At 38.7% G+C, this 25,724-nt stretch overlaps 1 protein-coding gene across 6 annotated transcripts in view; it reads right to left on the reverse strand.

Annotated features, from left to right (window-relative positions):
- PHKA1 (phosphorylase kinase regulatory subunit alpha 1) overlaps window positions 1-25,724 on the reverse strand; it is a 117,245-nt gene that overhangs the window by 25,499 nt on the left and 66,022 nt on the right. For 4 of the 6 annotated variants that reach the window (XM_047764052.1, XM_047764050.1, XM_047764051.1 and 1 more), the window contains exons 15-21: window positions 21,340-21,449; window positions 20,244-20,388; window positions 11,627-11,705; window positions 9,579-9,745; window positions 6,562-6,738; window positions 4,969-5,060; window positions 4,470-4,609 (exon numbers count right to left, since the gene is read on the reverse strand). In XM_047764052.1, coding sequence (XP_047620008.1) covers window positions 4,470-4,609; window positions 4,969-5,060; window positions 6,562-6,738; window positions 9,579-9,745; window positions 11,627-11,705; window positions 20,244-20,388; window positions 21,340-21,449 — 910 coding nt within the window. The remainder of the gene's footprint in view (window positions 1-4,469; window positions 4,610-4,968; window positions 5,061-6,561; window positions 6,739-9,578; window positions 9,746-11,626; window positions 11,706-20,243; window positions 20,389-21,339; window positions 21,450-25,724) is intronic. The other 2 variants (XM_047764054.1, XM_047764053.1) reach the window with 1 other exon arrangement.

Raw genomic sequence — 25,724 nt, forward strand, 5'->3', positions numbered from 1 at the left:
TCTGACATAGTGTCAAGAGTATGTGGGTTCAATCCCTGGCCTCACTCAATGGGTTAAGGATCTGGCTTTGCTGCAAGCAAGCTGCAGCTTAGGTTGCAGTTGTGGCTCAGATTCAGTGTTACTGTGGGTGTGGCACAGGTCAGCAGCTGTAGCTCTGATTAGACCCCTAGCCTGGGGGTCTAGGGCAGTTTTGAGGGCAGTTGTGGCCCTCAAAAGAAAAAAAACTTAAATGCAAAACCTGAAACCATAGAAGAAAACATAGCACACTCTTTGATACTGGTCTTAGCAATGCTTTTGGATATGTCTCCTCAGGTGTTAGAAACAGAGGCAAAAATAAGCAAATGAGGCTACATCAAACTAAAAGTTTTTGCACAGTGAAGGAAACTGTCAACAAAAGAAAAAGGACACCTACTGAATAGGAAAAGATACTACAAATGACATAGCCAATGAAAGGTTAATAGACACCTCATACAACTCAACATCAAAAATAAATAAACAAATTGACTAAAAATGAACATGGGACCTGAATAGACATTTTTCAAAAGAAAAAAAATGGCTAATAGGCACATGAAAAGATGCTCAATATCATTAACCATCAGGGAAATGCATACCAAAACTACAAAAGGATATCACCTCCTTAAAACTGTCAGAATGATTATCATCAAAAAAATCAGAAATAACAAGTGTTGGTGAGGATGTGGAGAAAGGGAACATTTGTGTACTGTTGGAGGAAATGTAAACTGGTGCAGTCACTATGGAAAATAGTATGGACATTCCTCAAAAACTTAAAAACAGAACTACTGTATGATCCAGCAGTTCCACTTCTGGGCATCTATCTGAAGAAAATGAAAACACTAATTCAAAAAGATATATGCACTCCCATGTTCACTGAAGCATTACTTATGATAGCCAAGATATGGAAGCTGAACGCCCATCAATATGAATGGATAAAGAAGATGTTACACACACACACACACACACACACACACACACACACACACACACACATGCATTGGAATATTAGCCATAAAAAGAAAGAAATCTTGCCATCTGCAGCCATATGGATGGTCCACCTAGAGGGTATTAGGCTAAGTGAAGTAAGTCAGACAGAGGATGACAAATATTGTACGATTTCACTTATATGTGAAATCTGAAAAAAACAAAAAAGTGAACAAACATAGCAAACAGAAATAGTATTATCATAGACTCAACAAACGTGTTTGCCAGAGGACAGGTGAATGGTAGGAAGAAAAAATTGATGAAGAAAATTAGAGGTTAAAGAAAAAGAATTCCAACAAATAGATAAGAAAACAAAAAACAACAATAGGGCGTTCCCGTCGTGGCGCAGTGGTTAACGAATCCGACTAGGAACCATGAGGTTGCGGGTTCGGTCCCTGCCCTTGATCAGTGGGTTAACAATCTGATCCGGCGTTGCCATGAGCTGTGGTGTAGGTTGCAGACGTGGCTCTGTATCTGCTACTTACTGTCAAATAGTTTAGAAAAAATATGTGTGTGTGGTGGTGGTGATGGTGATGATGGTGACAGGGAGGGAGGGGAAAAGGGAGAGAGAGGGAGAGAAAGAGGAAATGGGGAGAGAAGGAGGAGGGAGAGAGGGAGGGAGGGAGAGTGACAGAGGGAGGGAGAGAGAGTGGGAGGGACAGAAGGAGAGAGGGAGGGAGGGAGGTCCAGAACTTTTATTTGGGTACTATTCTTACAACTTTTCTCTAAGTTTGAACTTGTTGTGGGGAGTCTCTAGGTTAGAAAGCTTTAAATGGCGACAGTGGTTTGAGGTATCTCTTGCTAGCAGATGCTAGATGAGTTTTGAGGAGAATGTAAAGCAGGCAGACCCTGAACGGCTTAAAACGTTTGGGCTATTTTTAATATGATTGCATGTGTAAAATCTGACTTAGGTGCTGGTGGGCTTTTCAGCTGCCTTTTTTTTTTTTTTTTTTTTTAAGAGCCGCACTCATGGCATATGGAAGTTCCCAGGCTAGGGGTCGAATCAGAGCTGCAGCTGCTGGCCTACACCACAGCCATAGCGACGCAGGATCTGAGCCGCATTTGCGACCTACACCACAGCTCTGGGCAATGCCGGATCCCCGACCCATTGAGCGAGGCCAGGGAATTGAACCCTCAACCTCATGGATACTAGTCGGATTTGTTTCTGCTGTGCCACAACAGGAACTCCCTCAGCCGCCTTTTCAACTTACCCATTAAATACCATAATCTGATGGAAATGGCACAGGCTTTAGAAACAGACAGGCCAAGGTGATTTCGTTACCACCTAGAGGGGATGAAAGTCCCAGATCCCTACCTAGCCTCCTTTGACACTCCCCTGGCACTGAGGAAGATGGAGCAGTGCCTGGCAAGACCAGAAATCTGGGCTTCCCATTCAACCTTTGTTGACAGGAGTAGCACTGCAGATTTCTCTGGTGCTTGGCTGGGGTAGAATGGTTATTGTCTAAAAATTGTCTGTTTTTGCTAGGGTACCCCTTTCCTAGTCCTTTGTCTGGGAAGAAGAGGTTTTCCTTAGGGCTTTTGTATCGTCTGTAACGATTGGCCTTTTCAGGCTTCTGGCTTCTCTAGCACCAATGCAGGAAACATGAAGCAAAAAACAAGACATCACCACCTTGTCACTCCTTGATCCTGATGTCCTTACTCAGTCTGCTTTCTTCTCTCCACCTTTCAACATCTTGTTATGTTTGTTTTATAAATAATAAAACATTTATAAAATGTTTATTATTTAAAATTCTTTAAAAACCTGATAGGTACGGAGAGAAATGCATCTCTTGTCCAGAACCAGAAGTCCCATTATGGTTATGTTTTAAGAGATTCTTGTCTTTTAGAAATAATACTGAAATACTTAATAAAAAGATAAAATGTTTGGTATCCTCTTCAAAGTAATCCAGGAAGAACAGAGAGTGATACTATAGATGTGAGAAGATTAACCCTGTTAATCTTGTTCAGGCTGGGAGGTGGGTGCCAAAGTGTTCATCACACTATTCTCTCGACTGTTGTATAAGTTTGGGCATTTCTACTATAAAAGTTACTCTCTCCTCTCTGGAGGATGGGTTGAGGAGAGCTGGATTGAAGTAGGAAGACTTGTTCGGAAATTGTGGCAACAGTCCTAGGGACTGACTAAGCCTTGAAGGAAGGCAGCAATACTAGAAATGTAGAAGATAAATATTTAGAAGTAAAACTGGACAGACTTGGTGATTAACTGGATGGGGGGCAGGGAGCCTTGATGATTAGGTAGGTGTTGGTTCCAACAACAGAGATGGAGAATTTCATAGAGGCGATTCCATTTTTTATGTTTGACTGCAGACTGCTTTCAAGTCTACCACTCCCTTTTCCCTTCCAGCCTAAATCTGGACAAGCTGATAAGAAAGTCTGAGTGTTCTCACCTTTGGTGCCATTGAAAACCCTCCTCCTAGCCTCACCTCCTAATCATAATAAAATTCCAAATTCAGCCTCTTTCCTTGCTCGCTCAAGCTTCTTTAAGGACCAACTTGAGAACCTGTTCCTCTGTCCCCAGAAAGTCTCATTACGTGAATAATAAACATTTCACACCCTTCTACTATGCGTAGGGCATCATCAGTCTCAACATTCCAACCAAATTACGGGGGGGCGGGGGGGAATCCATCCTACCTCTTCAGGGTGGCAACAACATGAATAAATGAGGAATAACAAGTTATTTTATGGGGGGATAGAGAGGAGTTCAATTGGGCATACTGAGTTGGAGGTACCTAGATAAAATATACTTTGGAGTTCCTGTCATGGCTCAGTGGAAACAAATCTGACTAGCATCCATGAGGACGCAGGCTCGATCCCTGGCCTTGCTCAGTGGGTTGAGGATCCCGTGTTGCCATGATCTGTGGTGTAGGTTGCAGATGCAGCTCGGATCTGGTGTTGCTGCGGCTGTGGTGTAGGCCAGTGGCTACAGCTCCATTTTGACCCCTAGCCTGGAAACTTCTACATGCCGCAGGTGTGGCCCTGAAAAAAAAAAAGACAAAAACAAAACAAAAACGTAAAATGTACCTTAGCAGAGGCTACCTGACACATAATAAACACTTGCAAATGCTAGGTTTTTTTTTTTTCCTGCAAGCCTACATATTCTTACTTCTTTTGAGTTAAAAATCTATCTGTAGATTTTACCAAATAATGGAGGCTTAAAATAACCATAATAGTGATAATAACAGTTATGTTATTAGTCACCTACTATGTACAAGGCATTGTATTAGAGACTTTGAAGATATTTTATCTTGTTTAACCTTTAAAACAATTCTAACGAGGTAGGTGTAATCCAAAGTTTATAAATGAGGATAATTGAGACTTTGAAGTTACATAGTGGATAGGTTGCAGAACTATTCAAATTCACATCAGTGAAACTCCAAAGCTGTGCTATATTTTCTACACTATACCTCCTTTCTATATGAACATGAATGTGATTGATAATACCCATCACTTACTTCATGGTATACAACATGTACAGGATATCAGCTTGCTCCTGTAAGCTAGAGGTCTCTCTCAATTGTAAAACCAGTGCTTTGAAGTCCACTTCCCCAGACTTGTCTCTAGGAAGATGTATTTCTACACGAACAGAGGGAACCTTTAATTTGAGAAAAGACAGGAAAAAAAAGTCCACAAGTGATCACCTTAAATAATGCCCTGGAGTGTTGATCTTTTCGCCTCTAAACTTTTTCCATTAGAGTTCCCCAAATTTTGACAAAAAGTAAAGCAGAAACAACAAAACTTTCAGAATGTATGATGCAGCAGTCTAGTTTTCTTAAGCCTGACTGAAAAATTGCCCATTTAAAAAGTGGACTAAAAAGGACACATATCTTCATCAGAGTAGCATTTTGTCTACGACCTGTTACTAGCAGAAACCATAATGGCTAGTTCTATTATTTTCTGTAAGGATGGCAGTTTTGCAAAAAGCTGTCAGAAATACCTAATGTGCAAATTTACCTGGTCCTCTCGTGAGGGATGAGGTGAGTCAAGTAAGTGGAATGAAGGCCGAGAAGCCTGAAATATCTTTGTAGGAAGATACATGTGGACATCTGTAAGAGGTTGACATTCATAGAAAAGCTTAGATAATTAGGACACTAATAAAAATGCACAGTTGACCTCAACAGTGAAGTTACATATGGGTTGGTTCTTTATAGAACAAGAATGAGAAATTTACCCTTTCTTGGTAATAGCAAAGAAAAGAAATATGAATGTCCTATAAATCAAAGTATGTTCAATCAATCAATCAACCTTTTTTGAATGCAATGTCTAGAATTGCAGCATCAGCTGGACATATAAGATATTAAATTCTATGAATATAATCAATACTACAATGGTGATATCTCTATTACTTTAATATAACACCACATATTACAAAAAGAACCCAGTTACATTTTTATCTTTTCTGGACTCTTCTAGGAGAATATCTGGCTGCAGGCAGTTGGACTTCCTTGATTCTCATCTAGGGAATCAAAAAGTGTACTTTCTGACTAATTTTGAGATATTCCTAAGATTTTTACTTACGGTTCATTGTTGACATACTTACCATAACCTCTAAGGAGAAACTCTCTTGTCATTTTTGCCATTTTATAGATACAGAAAAGAGAGATACAGAGCTCAAGTAACTGTTCAAGCAAAGTAAGTAGTAGAGCTGGGAATTAAGCTCAAGTTTCCTGATTCACAATATACAAGTATGGCTTAATAAAGCTGCTATCTTTGCATAAGCCCTTTGTCAAGGAAGCATATACGAAGGCTATGTATGCTAAGCTTTTCCCTAGCCTAAATGTTAAATGATCCCTCAATGATCATGTTTAATATCTTTGGTTAGTAATGGTCAATAGAATTTTAGACAGTAAGAGCATGCATCTCAATCATTTTGTCCTCTGTGAAATGTTAACATTTAGGTCCTCTAGGTGTGGCCAAGGAGCCCTTCTGTCCCTTCATATGCAGCTATCATAAGGTACTGAACACTCTTAAGAACTGTGACTACTCTGAGCAATGTGTAGTAGAAAAGAGATCCTTCACTGCAAATACTACTGAAGGAGGGTAGTGGTCTTGGGGAGGAGAATGGCAAAGTTGTTAAAAGAATGATACTATAGTTGACAAATACAGCTCTATGCTGCTGGAACAACTGACTGTATAAGTTACAGCTGGCCTAAGGAACCAGATGTAGCTTACTTAAGGGAGACTATCTCCCTCTCCATTGCAAGGCTATCGTGTAATGATCTACAATGCTTTCCTCTTTAAATGAAATTACTTCCAAATTAGAAGGAGAAAAATCATTTCCGTCTTTTAATACTTGTGTGTTAAAACTGAATATGCACCATCCTTTTTGTTCTGTCTCTTCTTGCTATGTAACTGGTTAAACTAAACCCAATTCATTACTTTTACAAATATTTCAGTGTCTAATATCTTCTAAGTGCTGTGTGAGATGCTGGGGATAAAGAAGTGAACAAAACAAAGTTCCTGCTTACACTGTAATAAACACCCCACCCCCATCCTGGGCTTCACGTCATCCTGTTCCTGACTCCAGTGAGTCATGGCATTACTCACTCTGTACATGCAGCTCCTTGGCCTTGGTCACCAAGGACATTAAATCGCAGGTTGTTTGCACAGCCGCTCGGAACCGATTTAGCCCTCCCTTCTGTGAGGTAGGGCCTAGTTTAGCATGGGGAGCAGTGTGTGCCAAGAGGTGATCTAAATAACGAGCAACTTCATCACCACAGCGAGCTGAAAGGTTAGTGGGAGGAGGAGGGAGAGAAAAAATAAACATTTTAGTTATTTCATAATCTACCCCATCAAACAGAATGACTGGCTCCTGTGCCCACAACACCAGAAATAGGTTGTTTTAGCTCATGGGAAAAAAATGTTTGTGATCATTATACAATCTTATAGTTTTATTTTTCAGAAACTTGGCCATTTACCAGGCCCCACCTGTTCTTCAACTTTGTTGAGACAATATTAGGGCCCCCTCCAAAAGAGTATAACTTATTAAAGGCCAAGTGGAGCTTTTCATAATCTATGTATGTGTGTGATGATAGTGGTGGTGGCAGTGGTGGTAGAGGGCCATTTGGCTCTCACTTGTATGAGGAGACTTGTGGGGAAGGGCAAAAACTTTCCCCCAGACATTCTGCCTAGTTGAAAAGAGTTATTTAGATTCTACAAATGGCAGCTGCAATTGCTGCAGAAAAAATAATGGGTGTCAAATGAACTACTGACTACATGTTTGTTCTTTCTAGTCACCTCCTTCATTTATTCACCAAATATTTATTGCCCACTATGTACCAGGTGGTGTACTAGGTGCTGAGGTTTTAGTGTTGAAGATGACAGATATGGTCCTTTTCCTCTTGGACTCTCCCTCTCCAACATACCTTCGATAACATTATCTCTGACTATGGATAATGGTAACCAAATATATATATATATATATATATATATATATATATATATATATATATATATATATATCTCCTGTGGATGCCCTCACATTTCAGAGTTTACATGAACATTTACAACAGTTATAGCTGGAAAAGCCCAGTTTTTGGATCAATACTGAAGTTTTCTATGTCAGTCATACATCATCTGGATTTTGATCATCTTTGGGGAACTTTCCAGATGTTTTTCTGTTCTCTGATGTGACTAATAGAAATCAGTAGAGCTGCAAGAATGGACCTCATACTCAGTGACATCCTAATAACAAATATTATAACCGTGAATACAATCTACACATTTGAGTGGAGGATTATGAATAATATAGAGAGAAGTGCTCTCCTCATGGATGGGCTGACAAGTAATAAACACTCCCATTGTGAGGTCACCAAGGAGTAAACCCAGAGATGTGGGAAAGTGACTCAGAGTGTATAATATCAAATCAGTAAAACATATCATTAAAGAGATAGGTATACTTCAGAAAGTAATCTAAGAGAATGAATGCTACAGATGTAATCACAACTACCCATGGAATAGCAAACATCCTCAATATATGATTGTCTGGTTTTCAAAATATTTCAGCGTACACCAAGATAGATATCATGACTTGGGATATTACTAATAACAGGAAATGACCTTGTATTTAATGTTCTCTTCCAACAAAGAAATTCACACTATTTTATATTTTATTTTATTTTTTTGTCTTTTGTCCTTTTAGGTCCACACCCATGGCATATGAAGGTTCCTAGGCTAGGGGTCTAATTGGAGCTGTTGCTGCCGGCCTACACCAGAGCCACAGCAATGCCAGAGCCACAGCAACGCCAGATCCAAGCCATGTCTGCGACCTACACCACAGCTCACAGCAACGCTGGATCCTCAACCCAGAGCGAGGCCAGGGATCAAACCCGCAACCTCATGGTTCCTAGTTGGATTCATTTCCTCTGCACCATGACGGGAACTCCTTGTTTTTTATTTTATATTTTTGTTATTTTTTTCCTTTTAGGGCCACACCCTAGGCTAGGGGTTGAATCGGAGCTGTAGCTGCTGGCCTACATCACAGCCACAACAATGCAGGATTGGAGCCATGTCTGCAACCAACACCACAGCTCATGGCAATGACGGATCCTTAACCTACTGAGCGAGGTCAGGGATAGAACCTGTGTCCTCATGGATGCTAGTCAGATTCGTTTCCACTGAGCCACAATGGGAACTCCCACACTATTTTAGATCTTACAAAAACAAATACAGGGTAAATTAAATGGTGCTTAGAAGAATAAATGCTGAGCCCAAATGAGAATATACTCCATGTGACTGCTGGTGTGTTGGCTTAGTGTATATGAGATTATACTTGCTAGTTCACTGAGGAAAGCTAATTTATTTTTTCTTCTCTCCAACACACCACCTGTAAGATAAAGGCTAACAGTCAAATACCTAGACAATGAAAGCAGACCAACCGTGTTTTAGATAGCTAGAACAATTCTCTCCTATCGGTCCTTCTCTCTTTGGGATTCAAATGATGTAATGCTTGCCCTGCCTGCATTTTAACACTTTAGGGTGTTTCTCAGGCATTTTCAATATTATGCCCCCACAATACTTTCTCACTATATCATCTTTGTATTCCTAGCAGCATATTAGATTTTGTTCTGCTTTGTCTAGTTTGTAATATAAAAGCAATAGGTATACCAAATTGGCTTTTTCAAACTACAGAGACCTCCCTAGAGATTTTGATGTGCCCCTGTAATATTCTATATAAAAGAACTCTAATTGGACTTCATATTTTTATGCCAAAAAGCACTACTGTGTGTGTCTAGTTTTCCTACTACATACTTGATTAAATATCCCTCACTCACCACTGCTTCCTCACATTCTAAAAGCACCAGTCATTTTACGTACCCAGGAGAGACATCTACTCTACCCTTGGTAAGGGACAGTCCAACTCTGTACTCCAGAATGACCACAGGGGTATTAGACCAGAACCCAAAGGTAAGTAGAAGGATGAAAAGTGAAGCCAAACAAAAGTAGAAATCTAGGTGTATTAAATAGGAGTGAGACTACTGGCAGTGAGGAATATTAAGAAAGATGCTCAACAATACTTTGCGTTCTTGTCTGGCAAGGCCAGTGCCTTAGTGAAGTCTCCTTACCATTATTGGTTGAACCATAGCCATTCATCCAGTCACCAGATTCTAGCTCATTATCGTAGTCATCATAATCTTCACTGTACAGTTTACCCTCAGGTCCAGGGTCCATGAAACTCAAATGTGTACAGCAAGATGTTGTCAAAAATTCTGACAATTTACCTGTTTGAATCCTAATATTAGAGGGTAAACAGAAAACAGAAAATCAGAGGAGATTCTTTTAAAAAACCGCATAGTTTAGTGAAAAAGGATACCTAGAATGTTCTGTTGGGGAATTACTAATGTTTATACATTAGTAGAAACTTTATAAAAGAGAAATTATACAGCACTCCTAGACATAATACAGTATAAGTTAGGGTACCATGTTAATAAATATAATTATGGGCTCACAATCCACCAGCAGATCAGTTTTGCTCTCTTTCACTGCCATGTACCATGTTGCTAACTATGCCAAACATCTGGCAAATATTTCCACTGGCTACAAGTGAACCTGGGACAGAGTGAAGATAAATAATCACAACTCCATCATATCATGTCAAAAAATACTCAAAAAGATCATTTTGAACGGGGAAAATGGTATCTGAAAATTTTAAGAACTAAAATAGATTATAAGGCATATCCTCCCTTACTTATAAAGCCAATTGCAAAACCCAAACTCAAAGGGAAATTCATTAGTACTGATCTTCTAAAGAAGTCAGCTTGACGGCACTCCCAGTGCCAGATCTTGAGTAATTTGAACATTGAAATAAATAATGGAATGGAACACGACATAAGAATAAAATCAGAATCTACGTTTCTATGCTGACACTAAAACTACAAAATAAAAGGGGGGTAAGGGAAAGCTCTTTTTAAACAGAAGGATTCCAACTAGCAAATGTACACAGAATGACAGAAACACAGAATCATCATTTTACAACCCCATTAGTAATAACTGATTCATTAGCAAAAGCTAAAGCCATTTAGTCAAAGACTGTTGGAGAAAGAATAATGGAAAAACCTGGAAGAAAGCACTTTAACCAAAATGAGAGACCTTCTGTAAAATAACTGACTTATTTTCCTCAAAACTGTAATAAAAATTGTCATACAATATTAACAAAAGGCTAGGGAATTGTTTTAGTTTAAAAGACATCAAGGAGATATAATAACCAAAAGACATCAATAACCCATCAAGGAAGATATAATAACCAAAAGCCATCAATAACTCATCAAGGAGATATAATAACCAATAACCATCAAGGAGATATAATAACCAATGAGCGATCTTTCATTGGATCTGGAGTGGGAAAAAAGCTATGGGAAAACATTATTGAGACAACTGGGTAACTTTGAATAGGGACCCTTTATTAGATAATAGTATCATATTAATATTAATTTTTCTGAGTGTGATGATTATATTGTACTTATGCATGAGAATGCCCTCTTTCTCAGAAGACAGAAACTGAAGTATTTAGGGTTGAAGAGTCATGGTATCTCTAACTCTCGCACAGTTTAGCAAAAATGTGTGTGCACGCATGCACATATGTATGAGTGAGAGAAGGAGAAGGGTAGGAAATGAGAGGAAGGGAGGGAGGAGAGGAAGAAAGGGAGGGAAAGGGAGAGAAAGAACACAAAAGTGGGACAGAGGTTAACAAGAGGTGAATCTTGATGGAGAATGTATGGTATTCAATAAGATTCTTGCACATTTGTGTCTACTTCAAGATTTTCAAAATAAACACTTAAGGAAAAAAGAAAAACAAAAGCAGTCAGAATTGAATAGTCTGGTAACCTATTTCTTCCCTCTGTCCCTCCCTTCCATTTTTCCTTCCTCCCTTCCAGACTAAGTCTTCTGGTTCACTGAATTTATGGGGGTATGCAAAGAACAGGGTGGGGGAAAAAGTCCAACCCTTCTCTGTAACATTGATTTCCTTGATTCAGTCCATCAAACAACAGTTCCTTGGAATAGGATGGGTATACATTGCTAAAGATACAGAGAAAGGCATCGCAAGTCTACCATTACTATATCCAGCATTCAAATTTCATTTCATTTCTTTAAAAAGTGTGTAGAGGTCACTTACCTTGCCCCACCAAAATAGCCATCCTGCATTTTTTGGAGTGCTGCCAGGATACTTGGATTCAAGCTGGTTCCATCATCATCTTAAAATGAAGAGAATTTTAAAACAATCTTTTGGGTTTTAACTTTAAAATATGGGAAATCTTTCAATTAATTTCAAGCCATCATTTCTAGTGGTAATGGTACAAATGAGACACTCCTCATTGACCACTCTGTATTTCAACAATTCACCTGAGAGCCAACAACACTGCAGAATGGGAAATGGTAAGGAATGATGACCAAGAGACAAAAAGTTCCTCAAAGATAGTTACCTTATGCATTATAAGTGCTTAGCACACTGCCTGAAGGCAGAACACACAATGACTACTGAATGCTGACAATAATAACAGCAACCATTTGCTAAATGTTATGTGCCAAGGACTGTGCTAAACATTTTTTACATTATTCCACCCAGTAAGTCTTGGTTTGTGTGTGTGTGTGTGTGTGGGGGGGGTGTAGGCATAAAAATATTTAGAAGGGTAACAATTATCTGACTTTTTTTTTTTTTGTCTTTTTAGGGCTGCACGCATGATATATGGAAGTTCCCAGGATAGGGGTTGAATCAGAGCTTAGCTGCTGGCCTATACCACAGCCAGAGCATTGCTATATCCAAGCCATGACTGTGACCTACGCCACAGATCACGGATCCTTAACCCACTGAGTGAGGCCAGGGATTGAACTTGTGTCCTCATGGATACTAGTCAGATTCATTTCCACTGAGCCACGACGGGAACTCCCTCTGACTTTATGTGAAGGGGATTATATTACACATACTTTTTTGTGTTTCTTTTTTAATTTTTAAAAATTATAGTTGATTTACAGGGTTATACCAATTTCCACTGTACGGTAAAGTGGTACAGTCATATATATATACACACACACACACACACGCACATACATTTTTTTCTCATACTACCTTCCATGATGTTCTCTCTGAAGAGACTGGATATAGTTCCCTGTGCTGTATAGCAGGACCTCATTGCTTATCCATTCTAAATGTAATAGTTTGCATCTACCAACCCCGAACTCCCCATCCAGTCTACTCCCTTCCCCATTTTTTCTAACAATCTTTGTAAGAGCTAAAAATGATTCTATAGCAGACATTTAGACTACTGTTATATTATAAGCTACACTATGATGTACTTATTCTATTATTTCCTTAGGATAAATTCTTACAAGTAGAACTGTTAGGACAAAGGGAACACTACTAAAATTTTTATGGACTGTCGACTTGCTCCCTAAAAGTGTGCCAATTATATTTCCATCAACAGTGGAAAGTGATTATTTCCCCATACCTTTAACAACAATCTTTTAAATTTTTATGTGATATGCTAAAGAAGATACTGTTTTAATTTTATTACTAGTAAGATTAAGCATATTTTCATGTACATACTAGGCATTTGTATTTCTTTTATGAATTGCCTGCTCATGTCCTTTCCCCATGTTTTTATTAAATACCTTATCTTTTTTTTTTCCAATTGACTTTCAAGGGCTCTTTATGTTCTGTAACAGTTGTCCTTTCTCTATCATATGTATGGCAAATACTTTACCTACTTTATTATTTGTCTTTCACCTCAACCATACTTCATTTTTGTCTTTTTTTTTGCCTTTTATGCTTATTTAGTTTTTCATGTTTTTATTTTATTTTTATTTATTTATTTTTGTCTTTTTAGGGCCACACTGCAACATATGGAGGCTCCCAGGCTAGGGGTTGAATGGAGCTATAGCTGCTGGCAACACCAGATCAGAGCTGCGTCCACAGCCTACACCACAGCTCATGACAACACCGGACCAATTCTCAACCCACTGAATGAGATCAGGGATCCAACCTGCATCCTCATGGATCCTAGTCAGGTTCATTTCTGCTGAGCCATGATTGGAACTCCTGTTTTCATGTTTTTAAATTTGAAATTTAAAATTAAATTTTTTTGCTTCTTGCAAAGTACAGCTTTATTCAGCCCAAGACAATAGTCTACCATACTTTCTTCTAGTATTTTTATAGTTTTTTCTGGTTGATTACCTTTTTAATATATTTAGAATTTAATTTTGCATAAAATGTAAAGTAGCAGCCCTAAATGAATGATTTTCCCAAGTATTTACTCATTCTTTTGCCTCTATTTCGATTGCTGTCCTTATCATTACTGTAATTCCAACAGATCTATCTTCTCTCACTGTTTTTAGTTTTTTTAAAAAAAACTTACACATTTTTTCTTCCATATGAAATTTAGATTTAGCTTGTTCATAAAAATTTGTCTTTGATTCAGAATTCACTGAATTGATAGATTAATAAAAATGGACATCCTCTAAATATTAACTATTTCCATCTAGCAACATATGTCTCTCTAGTAACTAAAATCTTTTATGCTTTTCATTAGTTTTATAATTTTTCTCATATAGTTTTATGTATACTTCTTAAGTTTATTCTTATATTATTTACTTTTCTAGAAAATTTGTCAATTTTATCTAGATTTATCAAATTGTACTTGGTATTCTTTAATAATTTTTAAAGCCTCCTCCATTTCTATCATTATAGTCCCTTCTCATTCCTAATACTATTTTTATTATCTATATTTTTTTCTCTTTTGTCTGAAGTCTATTTTATCAGACACTAATGTGTGCACTTCTGATTTTTAAAAATTAATTTTACATGGTATATGTTTTTCCATTCTTTTTATTTTAGTCGACCTATATTGTTATATATGAAGTGAATTTCATGGAGACAGCATATATGTGGGTCTTTTTTTATCTACTCTGCTAATCTCTGTCATTTAATTGGTGTGTTTAGACTATTTACAGTTAATGAAATTATTGACATATTAGGAATGAGTCTGGGCTTTTACTTATTGTTTTCTTTTTCTCTGTTCTAATTTTTTCTCCTTGCCTTCTAAAACACAAGAATTCCATTTTGATTTATCTCTATGGGTTTTTTTGTGTGTGTCTTTTTAGGGCCACACCCATGGCATATGGAGGTTCCCAGGCTAGGGGATGAATTAGAGCTATAGCTGCTGGCCTAAGCCACAGCCACAGCAATGCCAGATCTGAGCCGCATCTGCGACCTATGCCACAGCTCACGGATCCTTAACCCACTGAGCGAGGCCAGGGATTGAACCTGCATCCTCATGGATGCTAGTCAGATTCATTTGCACTGAGCCATGATGGGAACTCCAGTCTGATATTACTCTTGTTAACATCTATAGTTCTATCTTCAAGTTCAGTTTATCTTCTCCATTCTGCTATTGAGCTTATCTAGTGAGTTTTCCAGTTATTATAGTTTTCAATTCTAAAACTTTCATTTGGTGGTCTCTTCAATTTCTTTGCTGAGCATTTCTATTTCTTTGTTGAGACTTCCTACTTTCAAATTTCAAATGTGGTTGTAATTGCTTGGTAAAGTATTTTTATGATGACTGCCTTAAAAACTTTCTCATAATTCCAACATCTTGGTAATCTTGGTATTGGTGTCTGTTGTTCACCTTTTCTCATTGAAGTTGAGATTTTCCTGGGCATTGGTATGAGTGATTTTCTACTGTATTATGGAAATTTGGGGTATCATCTTATTAGACTCTGGATAATAATGATTCTTCTGATTCAGCAAATATCTTCTGATATTGTGCAGCAGAGAAGGAATCACTGCCTTGTTACTGCTAGGCAGGTGTGAAAGGAGTTCCTTTACTGGTTGAGCAAGGATGAAAGTCTAAGCTCCCCACTAATATTTCTCAAACACTAAGAGAAGGAAGGAGAGGCTACCTCTTCACAGCTATGTGAAAGCAGTAGTCTAGGCTCCCAACTCAACCTTGCTGATAGGAATGGGAATGGAGCTGCAGTCTTTTTCTGTGGTATTTGGGTGGAATAGAATATTTATGGTCTACAAATTTTCTGTCTGGCTAGGTTGCCCCTTTCCTGTTCCTTTGGCTAGAGGAAGAAATTTTTCTCCTGAATCTTTTATTTTTATTATTTTTTTTTAGGGCCACACCTGTGGCATATGGAGGTTCCCAGACTAGGGGTCGAATCAGAGCTGTAGCTGCAGGCCTACACCACAGCCACAGCAATGTGGGATCTGAGCCACATCTGCAACCTACACCATAACTCACAGCAATGCCAGATCCTTAACCCACTGAGCAAGGCCAGGGATCGAACCTGCAACCTCATGGTTACTAGTTGGATTCATGTCTGCTGCACCACAAGTGGGAACTCCTCCCCTGGATCTTTTAAAATCTGTACTCATTTGTGTTTCTGGGATGATAACTTCTCCAGAACCCAGTCCAGGAAATATGAAACAGAAGGAAAATTCAGTAAATTCACTGCTGTGTCAATTCTCAGGTTCAAAGTGCCTAGCCAGTTTCCCTTCTTTTTTTCTAATGTTCAGAGTTTTCTTATGTTTATATTATAGATAACAGGGTTTTTAGCTGTGCTTAGCAGGAAGAATAGGGAGAGGTGAGTCTATTCCTTTTTGTCTAGAAACAGAACTCTCCCCCCCCCCAAGTTGAGAGTATTCAAGAATATAAAAATTTCTAAATATGACTTTGGCCAAATCTCAAGTTTTGATAAGCAGTAGTATCATTTTTCACTTTAAAACATCACATAATTTTATTTATTTATTTATTTATTTATTTGCTTTTTGAGGGCTGCGTCTGTGGCATATGGAAGTTCCCAGGCTAGAGGTCTAATTGGAGCCTCAGCTGCCAGCCTACACCATAGCCACAGCAATGTGGGATCCACGCTGAATCTGGGAACTACATCACAGCTCATGGCAATGCGGGATTCTTAACCCACTGAGCAAGGCCAGTGATTGAACCCGTGTCCTCATGGATATTAGTCAGGTTCGTTACCACTGAGCCACAGTGGGAACTCCCATACAATTTTAAATTTGATTTCCTCTTTAACCTGGGAATTATTTGCAAAAATTTTAATTCCTTCATAGTCAGATTTAAAAAAAATTATTCTTGTATTAATTTTATGTCTTATGCCTGATGCTATCATGTATATGTTTTCTAGTTTTACTTATTTAATTAATTAGGCTGTGCCTATAGCATGCAGAAGTTCCTGGGCCAGGGACAGAACCCGTACCACAGTAGTGACCCAAGCCACAGCAGTGACAATGCCAGATCCTTAACTGCTACACCACCAGGGAACTTCTGATTTCTACTTTTAAAAAATAAACTTTTGTTGTGTATTCTGTCTTTCTGGGTATAGTTTCATATACACTCAAAACACAAAAATTGGGTTTGTTAATCCTCTACATCTTTTAACTATTTCGTATAACTGATCTGTGACATTATTATAGAGGTATGTTATAGTTTCTCACTACAACTATACAATGGTTTTATCAAATTGTCCTTAAGTTTTCCTAAATATCTGCTTTAGTATATGTCATTCATATTCTTCAGTAGATAAAAATTTATAAATGTTCCATCATCTTGGTGTACCATAACTCCTATCAATATAAAATATCATACTTGTCCCATTTACTGACTTGTGCCTTAAATTCTATTTACTATTTTTGACATTCATATTACTACTATTGCTTTTTTTGCATTTACATGATATATCTTTAGAACTTCCTTTATTTTCCATATAATTTTATTTTAGGGATAGCTTTTGCAAGTAACATCTAGCTAGATTTTGCTTTTACCTATCCTAAGAATCTTTGTCTTTATATTGAGAATTTAATTCTATTTTAATGTGATCACTAATATGTTCATTCTCATTTCACCAGCACAAAATTTTCCCTGACAAAAATACACAGCTATTGGTAATGCAGGCTTTGGGGACTGACAGATCTGATTTGAGGCCTGACTCTGTTGCTTATTAGCTTTGTGACTACCCAATGAATCACCTCGCTCATCTATAAAATGGGGCTGTTAGTAGTACCTACCTGAACAGGTTTGTTGTAGAAATTTCAAAATAATGAAATGAAAGCACTTAGCCTAAGTGCTTAGTACCTGGCACAGAGAAAGTACTGAATAAATGTTGCAGATATTTTTGCTGTTGATACTGCTGTTTTTGTTGTGTGACCATGTACCAAGTATCAAACCTTTCTTATTTAAATCTAGATCTTAATTTTATTCCTTTTACCAAACTATGGCCATTTATTTCATCCCAACTATTAGGTATTTCAATTTTGAAATCTCTTTGTCACTACAAACTCAACATGTCCCTTTACAACTGGCATCTTCCTTTAGCATCTCTCTGCTTTTATCAATGGCAGCACTATTTACCTAGTTCAAACATCTTGGCATTATCTTGAATGCATATCTCACATCTAGTCAGTCAACACCTAACTTTCAAGTGTTGTCTAAAATGACTCTTGCATCCTTCTTTCCCACTCAATTTTTACTATCACCAATTCAGTGTATCTTCTCATCACCTCATACGTGGATTAGTTTCCTTGACATTAGACTCTCCTAACTACAATGTACACTGTCACCAAATCAATATTCCTGAAACATCACTTTTATCTTGTCACTCCTTGCTCAAAAACTTTTAATAGTTTCAGATTTCTGAGAAAATTTGTTTTAATTTCAAGGTCTTCATAATCTGACCTTAGCTTACTTGTCCAATTTTGTTGATAATAATAATGGACTGAGGGTTTGGGATGGAAATGTTCTAAAGTTAGGTTGTTATGATGGTTATACAAATATAAATATAATAAAATTCATTGAATTAGAAAAATAATAATACTCCAAGATGCAACTTGACTCACTTCTCAACTTGGCTTCTTCACTGTCCACATAAAAGTCAAACGTTGCTTCAAGGCTTCACTCATGGTAATTTTTTCCCTCACCTTTAGTATCTTTCCTTCTTTCTTCCTCCCATGTGAATACTACACATCTCAAAAATCCTGGATAAGTCCCACCAAGTCAAGAAATTTTGACAACTTGATCACCATAACTATAAAATACTTATCTAATGATTTAGTACTTATTTTTTTTTCTTTGCCTTTTTTGGCTGTGGCTGTGTCATGTGGAAGTTCCAGGGCTGGGTATCAAACCTGCGCCACAGCAGCAAACTGGACTGCTGTAGTGATAACAATGGCTCCTTAACTTGCTGCACCACAAGGGTACTCCTGTTTAGTAATTCTTTATACATTGTTTTGAATTGTTTTCTATTTTTTTTGGGTCTTTTTTTTTAGGACTGCACCAGAGGCATATGGAGGTTCCCAGGCCAGGGGTCGAATCAGAGCTATAGCCGCTGGCCTACACCACAACCACAGCAATGCAGGATCCGAGCCACATCTGCGACCTACACCAGAGCTCATGGCAATGCCGGATCCTTAACCCACTGAGCAAGGCTGGGGATAGAACCTGCGTCCTCATGGATGCTAGTCAGATTCGTTTCTGCTGAGCCACGACGGGAACTCCTGTTTTGTATTATTTTTGCAAATTAGCTTTCCCTTTCCAATTAGACTTTATACTTTCTGAAGGCAGTTCTGGGAACATAGTAGTTGTTAAATGAGTACTTTATAGTCATCTTAAATGAAGAAGAGAGACAAAAAGAAGAAAGACTACCCTACTTCCTCAACTCCTATGCTTTTGAAGCACTTTAGAGATGTGGCCAAAATTCCAAACAGTCTGTCTGGACTTTGAATGATATATGACAAAGGATTCTTCTCTAATGAAAAGGAATTCAATGTACTTTGGCAGTACAAACAGGCTTTTGGAAGCAAAAGCAGAGACACAGAAAGGAAGTAGTGCTTCATTATCGGCCCCAGCCCTCCAGGAACTGAGAGAACAATAAAGCTTTTCACCCAGTTTCAAATAAGCAATGTCAATAAGCCCAGCTAATAAAGAAAAGATAAACTGAAAGCCTTTTTATTTTTCCCTGCTAGATTTTATTGCTTCAGTTAGGCAAGCCTTAAGAAGGAGCAGTCTGGGAACTTATCTATAAAATTCTGATGCTCCACTGGAATAAGACAGATGCAGAATATAGTATTACTGTCTTTAAATGAATGTATTAATAAAGTTTCTGTCAAATTGACCATGAAACCAATTATTTGAAGTAGTCTCAACCAAGTTATTCTATTATACCTTTTGAATTACAACTCTCAAACCACCTGAAATATTCTTATGTATTGGTTTATTTGTAACATATTTATCCCAAAACATAAGGTTCATGAGAGTAGAAAGCCCATCTGCCTTATTCACCCATGTGTATGTCCAGTGCTTTGAGACGTGCCTGGCACAAAACAGGAGTTAATAAAAAACTGCTGAAAGGGAGTTCCTGTCGTGGTTAACGAATCTGACTGGGAACCATGAGGTTGCGGGTTCGGTCCCTGCCCTTGCTCAGTGGGTTAACGATCCGGCGTTGCCGTGAGCTGTGGTGTAGGTCGCAGACGCGGCTCGGATCCCGCGTTGCTGTGGCTCTGGCGTAGGCCGGTGGCTACAGCTCCGATTAGACCCCTAGCCTGGGAACCTCCATATGCCACAGGAGCGGCCCAAGAAATAGCAACAACAACAACAACAACAACAACAAAACTGCTGAAAGAATAAATAAGAAGTAGCTTTCCAGTGACTCTATGATATTGAAGGGCTAACCTCATAACTTATTCTAAAAATATATCCGTTCCTTGACTCATATAACCTTACCAAGCATGCTATGTGACACAGGGAAGGTGATGGTGGGCTGGCCTGTCATCCTCCAGCGGCTACAGAGATAGGAAATGTCTGTTCTAAGCATTTCCACTATCATCTTGTTGTCCAGAGCCAGGTAGAACTGTTGCTGGTCGATGAACTGAAACAAAGAAAAGTAACAGCTCAGAAAAATTTGCTCTCACAACTATCAATATTTTAAAGTACTTGCATATTAACAAAGGTATATAAGATGCCATAGGGGCAACAATACCTCCAAATTTAATGCTTGATTCTTCCCAAAGTATCTGGTGGTCCATTGGTACATAGAGTAGTATTCGACATTTTTACAGTGTGCTGTAGTTTACACTACATGATTTTATTTAATTCTAACAACCCAGTGAGGGCTTTTCTCCTTTTTCATAAATAAGAAATAAGGCCAAGAGACATTGAGTAAGTTAGTAAAGTTGTATGACCAGCGAATGGCAAAATCAGAGATAGACTCTAGTTCATCACTCTTTTGTCTATAACTCAGCTGCACTATTTTAGATGTAAGATGACAAATGGGGAGCTTAGGTTTTCTTTCCAGAAAATAGTTTCTCCTCCTTATATATATAATAAGGCTTGCTATTATAATATGGCTAATAAACATTAGTATATAATCATGGCTAAAACAATATTGACATTTTTGTTTAGAAGAGCGTATCAAAGATTTCAAGGCACGTAAAAAGGGGCCCTTCCCCAAACAAAGAGAACACTTAATTCAGCAGCTGGATAAAAAAGATATATTTTGTTTATAAAGGATAAACACAGTAGTATTTTTAATCTTTAATAAAGTAAAGAGTACTTTTTAAAGTACTCCAATATTTGTAAAATACCTAGTCACTGTTTCTGCAACATCCAGGACTATTCTTGGTAGCAGCAGTCACTTGGCACAGCTCTGTGATGCAAGAGCAATTCAGTCCAACTCAACAAATATTTACTGAGCAATTTGATATGTACAAGGCCCCATGGAACTCTGACCCTTGTCCCAACTCCAGTAAATGCTTTATTTTACAGTGTTTCTCTTTTATTTACATTCATATCAATGCACATTGAAGCCCATTCCACTCACCTGTGGAGTGAAGGTAAAGACAGTTTTCCGAATGTCATAGAGTTTTGAAGTTCCAAGGACTCCCATGTGTCTATAGGGTCTTCCACTGAGTTTCATTTTACTGTTGCATCCTGATAAAGAATTGATAAATGGTCAAGATATTTTTAGTGCACGAATCCTACCAGTAAACATTTTTTTTTGCAGTAGTTTACACTTTCTCATCAAACAAAGTTCTATGTCTCAAAGTTAGTGTTCATGTCATATACTGGGACATAGTACTGTGAGGCTTTTTAAGAGAAAAGAGTAAGCAGTTATCTCTGTTTTTAAAGAACTTTGTGATCTTATAAAGAAGCCAAATCATCTATATATGAGATAAGCATGCACATAAAAATTAAGAGTCCTATGAATGATAGAATGCTAATACAGTATTCACATAATGAAATTTCCTTAAAGCCCATGAAAAGTACAAAGGCTTTTCTGATTATTAAACTTATCATTGTAAACTATGCCTCAACAAAGCCAAAGAGAAACCTCATCAGCTTCAAGATGGCATACTAAACTGGAAAAAGTAAAATAAAAGTGCATCTTGATCCCTTCAATAGCATAGTATTGACACATTTTATTCAATGGGACAACACGTTTCATCCAAATAAGCTGATATATATATATGCTTTTTAGGGCTGAACCTGTAGCATATGGAAGTTCCCAAGCTAGAGGCTGAATCAGAGCTGCAGCTGCTGGCCTACACCACAGCCACAGCAATGCCAGATCCTTAACCCACTGAGCAAGGAAAGGAATCTAACCTGCATCGTCATGGATACCAGTTGGGTTCATTACTGCTGAGCCACAATGGGAACTCCAAGATATTTTAAATATTCTTCTTTTTTTTTGTCTTTATAGGGCTGCACCCCTGGCATATGGAGGTTCCCAGGCTAGGGGTCCAATCGGAGCTGTAGCCGCTGGCCTATGCCAGAGCCACAGCAACATGGGATCCAAGCCGTGTCTGTGATCTACACCACAGCTCATGGCAACGCCGGATCCTTAACCTACTGAGCGAGGCCAGGGATCGAACCCACAACCCCATGGTTCCTAGTCAGACTCATTTCTGCTGTGCCACAACGGGAACTCCCAAAATATTTTAAATATTCTTATATGTGATAGGAAATTTTGTGGACCTTACAGTAAAATTTACAGAGGAGCCATTTTGAAAACTGGAAAAAGGGGGAAGGCTTGAATTATCAGAGAGCAACAAAAGTAAGGCATAATTTTAATGAAAATGTAAACAGAATAGATGCATCGTGTCTAAATATCATGTGTGTATATATATCTGTATGTGTTTGCACACGTATGGACATTCACATACCTCCACTTTATTTCGAGTATGTCTTATTTATAGTTTATCAGTCTGAAATTAGAATATGATAATTGATGTCCATGTTGAATATAGGTGCATTTCTTTCTGTCTTTCAAAAGGCAATTATTACATCAATATCTCTTACAATGAGGAAATGTTTTCAAACTTTTTCCCCAAAATATATATTAAATATCCTTTCATGTCAGTACTGAGAGGATTAGTACAACATTTTTTGTTGGGGGTGCTCGGACACATTTTTTCTTGGGGATTTCATTTTTGCCGTTTCTTTATCCTAAGTATGATATTTATCAAATATGCCATTTTTTAGTGTTGCTTCATTCCTAGAGACAGAACCAGAGAGCTGTCGATGCCTCTGGCCATATTCCAGGGTTCACTCTGTGAGGCACACATTATACCTGAGATTGATATCACAACCAAGTTTATCCAGTGTTTCTACCATTTTATTTCCTTTTTTTATTATAGTAAAATGTACATAACAGAAAATTTTACCATTTTAACCACTTTTAATTGTTCAGTGGCAATAAGTACATTTGCAGTGCTATACAAGTATTGCTCCCACCTATCTCCGGAAAATTTTCATCTTCCCAGACTGAAATTGTATCCATTAAATAATAATTCTCCATGCTCCCCTCCCCCTCACAGTCCCTGGCAATTACCATTCTTTCCGTCTCTATGAATTTGCTTACTCTAGGTACCTCATGCATGTGGAGTCATACAATATTTATCCATTTGTGGGAGTTCCCGTCGTGGCGCAGTGGTTAACGAATCCGACTAGGAACCATGAGGTTGGGGGTTCGGTCCCTGCCCTTGCTCAGTGGGTTAACGATCCGGCGTTGCCGTGAGCTGTGGTGTAGGTTGCAGACGCGGCTCGGATCCCGCGTTGCTGTGGCTCTGGCGTAGGCCGGTGGCTACAGCTCCGATTAGACCCCTAGCCTGGGAACCTCCATATGCCACAGGAGCGGCCCAAGAAATAGCAACAACAACAACAACAATAACAACAACAACAAAAAAAAAGACAAAAAAAATATTTATCCATTTGTGATTGGCTTGTTCCACTTAGCATAATGCTTCAAAATTCATCCATTTTATAGTATGTGTTAGAATTTTATCCTTTTTTAACGCCATTATCTAAGAATTGTCTTTCTAAGGGTAGTATTCCCAGGCCTGCCATGTGAATTCTTTTCTGTAGAGCCTACCCCCTTGGCTCTTGGACAAGGTGTCTTTTTGTCAGTAGGCTCCCCCAGAGCAGAGTGAGACCAACCTGCAGTATTGTCCTGTTATGTCCTCAGGGGCCTTAGATTGACCCAGATAAAACAAATCCATTACCAAAAACATGTATCTTCAAAAGCCAGGTGGCTTCATCCTTAAGTTTCTATATTAATTTTTTTTTAACTTGGCTTGAGGCATCAATCTAGGCACAGCACAAGGTTGGTCAGTAAACTGAAGCTGACCTGAATGGCTTCCAGGGCTGAAGCAGTGCCGGGATAGTCAGGGCTCACTGATAAGTACAACCCCAGAGGGCACATGCAGTACCCTTGGACAAAAAAAGATTACAACTGTTAGAGCATCCCAAGTAGGACATACATTAATCAGGCAGTTTAGGTTAACAGGATCCCTAATGTGGCCGGCCTCTCACTGTGAGGCTTCCTGCTCTAGGGTTTCCAACCCGGTACGAAAAACTCAATTTATTTATTTATTTTTTTGTCTTTTTGCTATTTCTTTGGGCCGCTTCTGCGTCATATGGAGGTTCCCAGGCTAGGGGTCTAATCGGAGCTGTAGCCACCAGCCTACGCCAGAGCCACAGCAACGCGGGATCCAAGCCGCGTCTGCAACCCACACCACAGCTCATGGCAACGCCGGATCGTTAACCCACTGAGCAAGGGCAGGGACCGAACCCGAAACCTCATGGTTCCTAGTCGGATTCATTAACCACTGCGCCACGACGGGAACTCCAAAACTCAATTTAGAACTTGGTTTCAATGGAAGAGTTTCCTGAGGGCAGCTGGATCCAAATAACTTTGTTCACGGCACCAGTTCATCTGCATTGTGAGTGTGGATGGCATGTGAAGGTACTGAGTGGAAGGTATAGGGACTGGGCCACCTCCTGCTTTCTCATAGTCATCTCGATCAGATCTGCCCTTAGGCTCAGCAGTCAGTTTGAATTCAAAGCACCCTCAGCAGCAGGGAAGGCAACATATGCTTTTATTAGGGATAAGGGGAATGCTTCCAGGAGCAGTCCTAAAAAAATCAAAGATCATTAATGCCCTCACCCTTCACCCATGCCTCCCCAGGTGTCAGAATTTTGTTTTTTCTCCACTGTTACAAAATCTGTGTGTTCCCATTCAGCACTCATAGTTTTACAATCATCCCCACCCCTCATCCAGACCTTTTCTCTGGAAGAGATGTATATAAGAGGTTTAAAAGCACTTTCATAAGCAAACATTTTCATAGAATTTAACCAGAAAGATATCATGTCCAAGAACTGGTCAAGAAGAAATCTTGAGTTTTTAATTATTTAAAAATGGATTTTTATACTTCCCACTACTTTTGTCCTGATCATTTATCTAGTAAGCAGCCTAGAAAAGATCATTCTTTTTATGTGGAGAGCTACATTTAATAAGCACATTGCCTTACTAGGGTTTATGTATCAGGAGAAAGGGGAAGGAAGTAGAGTCAGGCTGTCAGTCTATTGCAAGCTGCAGCTAATCTGGAAAGTCAAACATGATCATCAACTTCAGTGACAGAGACCCAGCAAGGATCAAAAGTCTGATCTGGGAGTCCCCGTCGTGGTGCAGTGGTTAACGAATCTGACTAGGAACCATGAGGTTGCGGGTTCGGTCCCTGCCCTTGCTCAGTGGGTTAACGATCCGGCGTTGCTGTGAGCTGTGGTGTAGGCGGGTGGCTACAGCTCTGATTGGACCCCTAGCCTGGGAACCTCCATATGCCGAGGGAGCGGCCCAAGAAATAGCAAAAAAAAAAAAAAAAAAAGACAAAAAAAAAGTCTGATCTGTCAGGAGTGAAGAAGAGGTCA

The sequence above is a fragment of the Phacochoerus africanus genome, chromosome X (genome assembly GCF_016906955.1).
Source record: "Phacochoerus africanus isolate WHEZ1 chromosome X, ROS_Pafr_v1, whole genome shotgun sequence".
Taxonomy (NCBI): domain Eukaryota; kingdom Metazoa; phylum Chordata; class Mammalia; order Artiodactyla; family Suidae; genus Phacochoerus; species Phacochoerus africanus.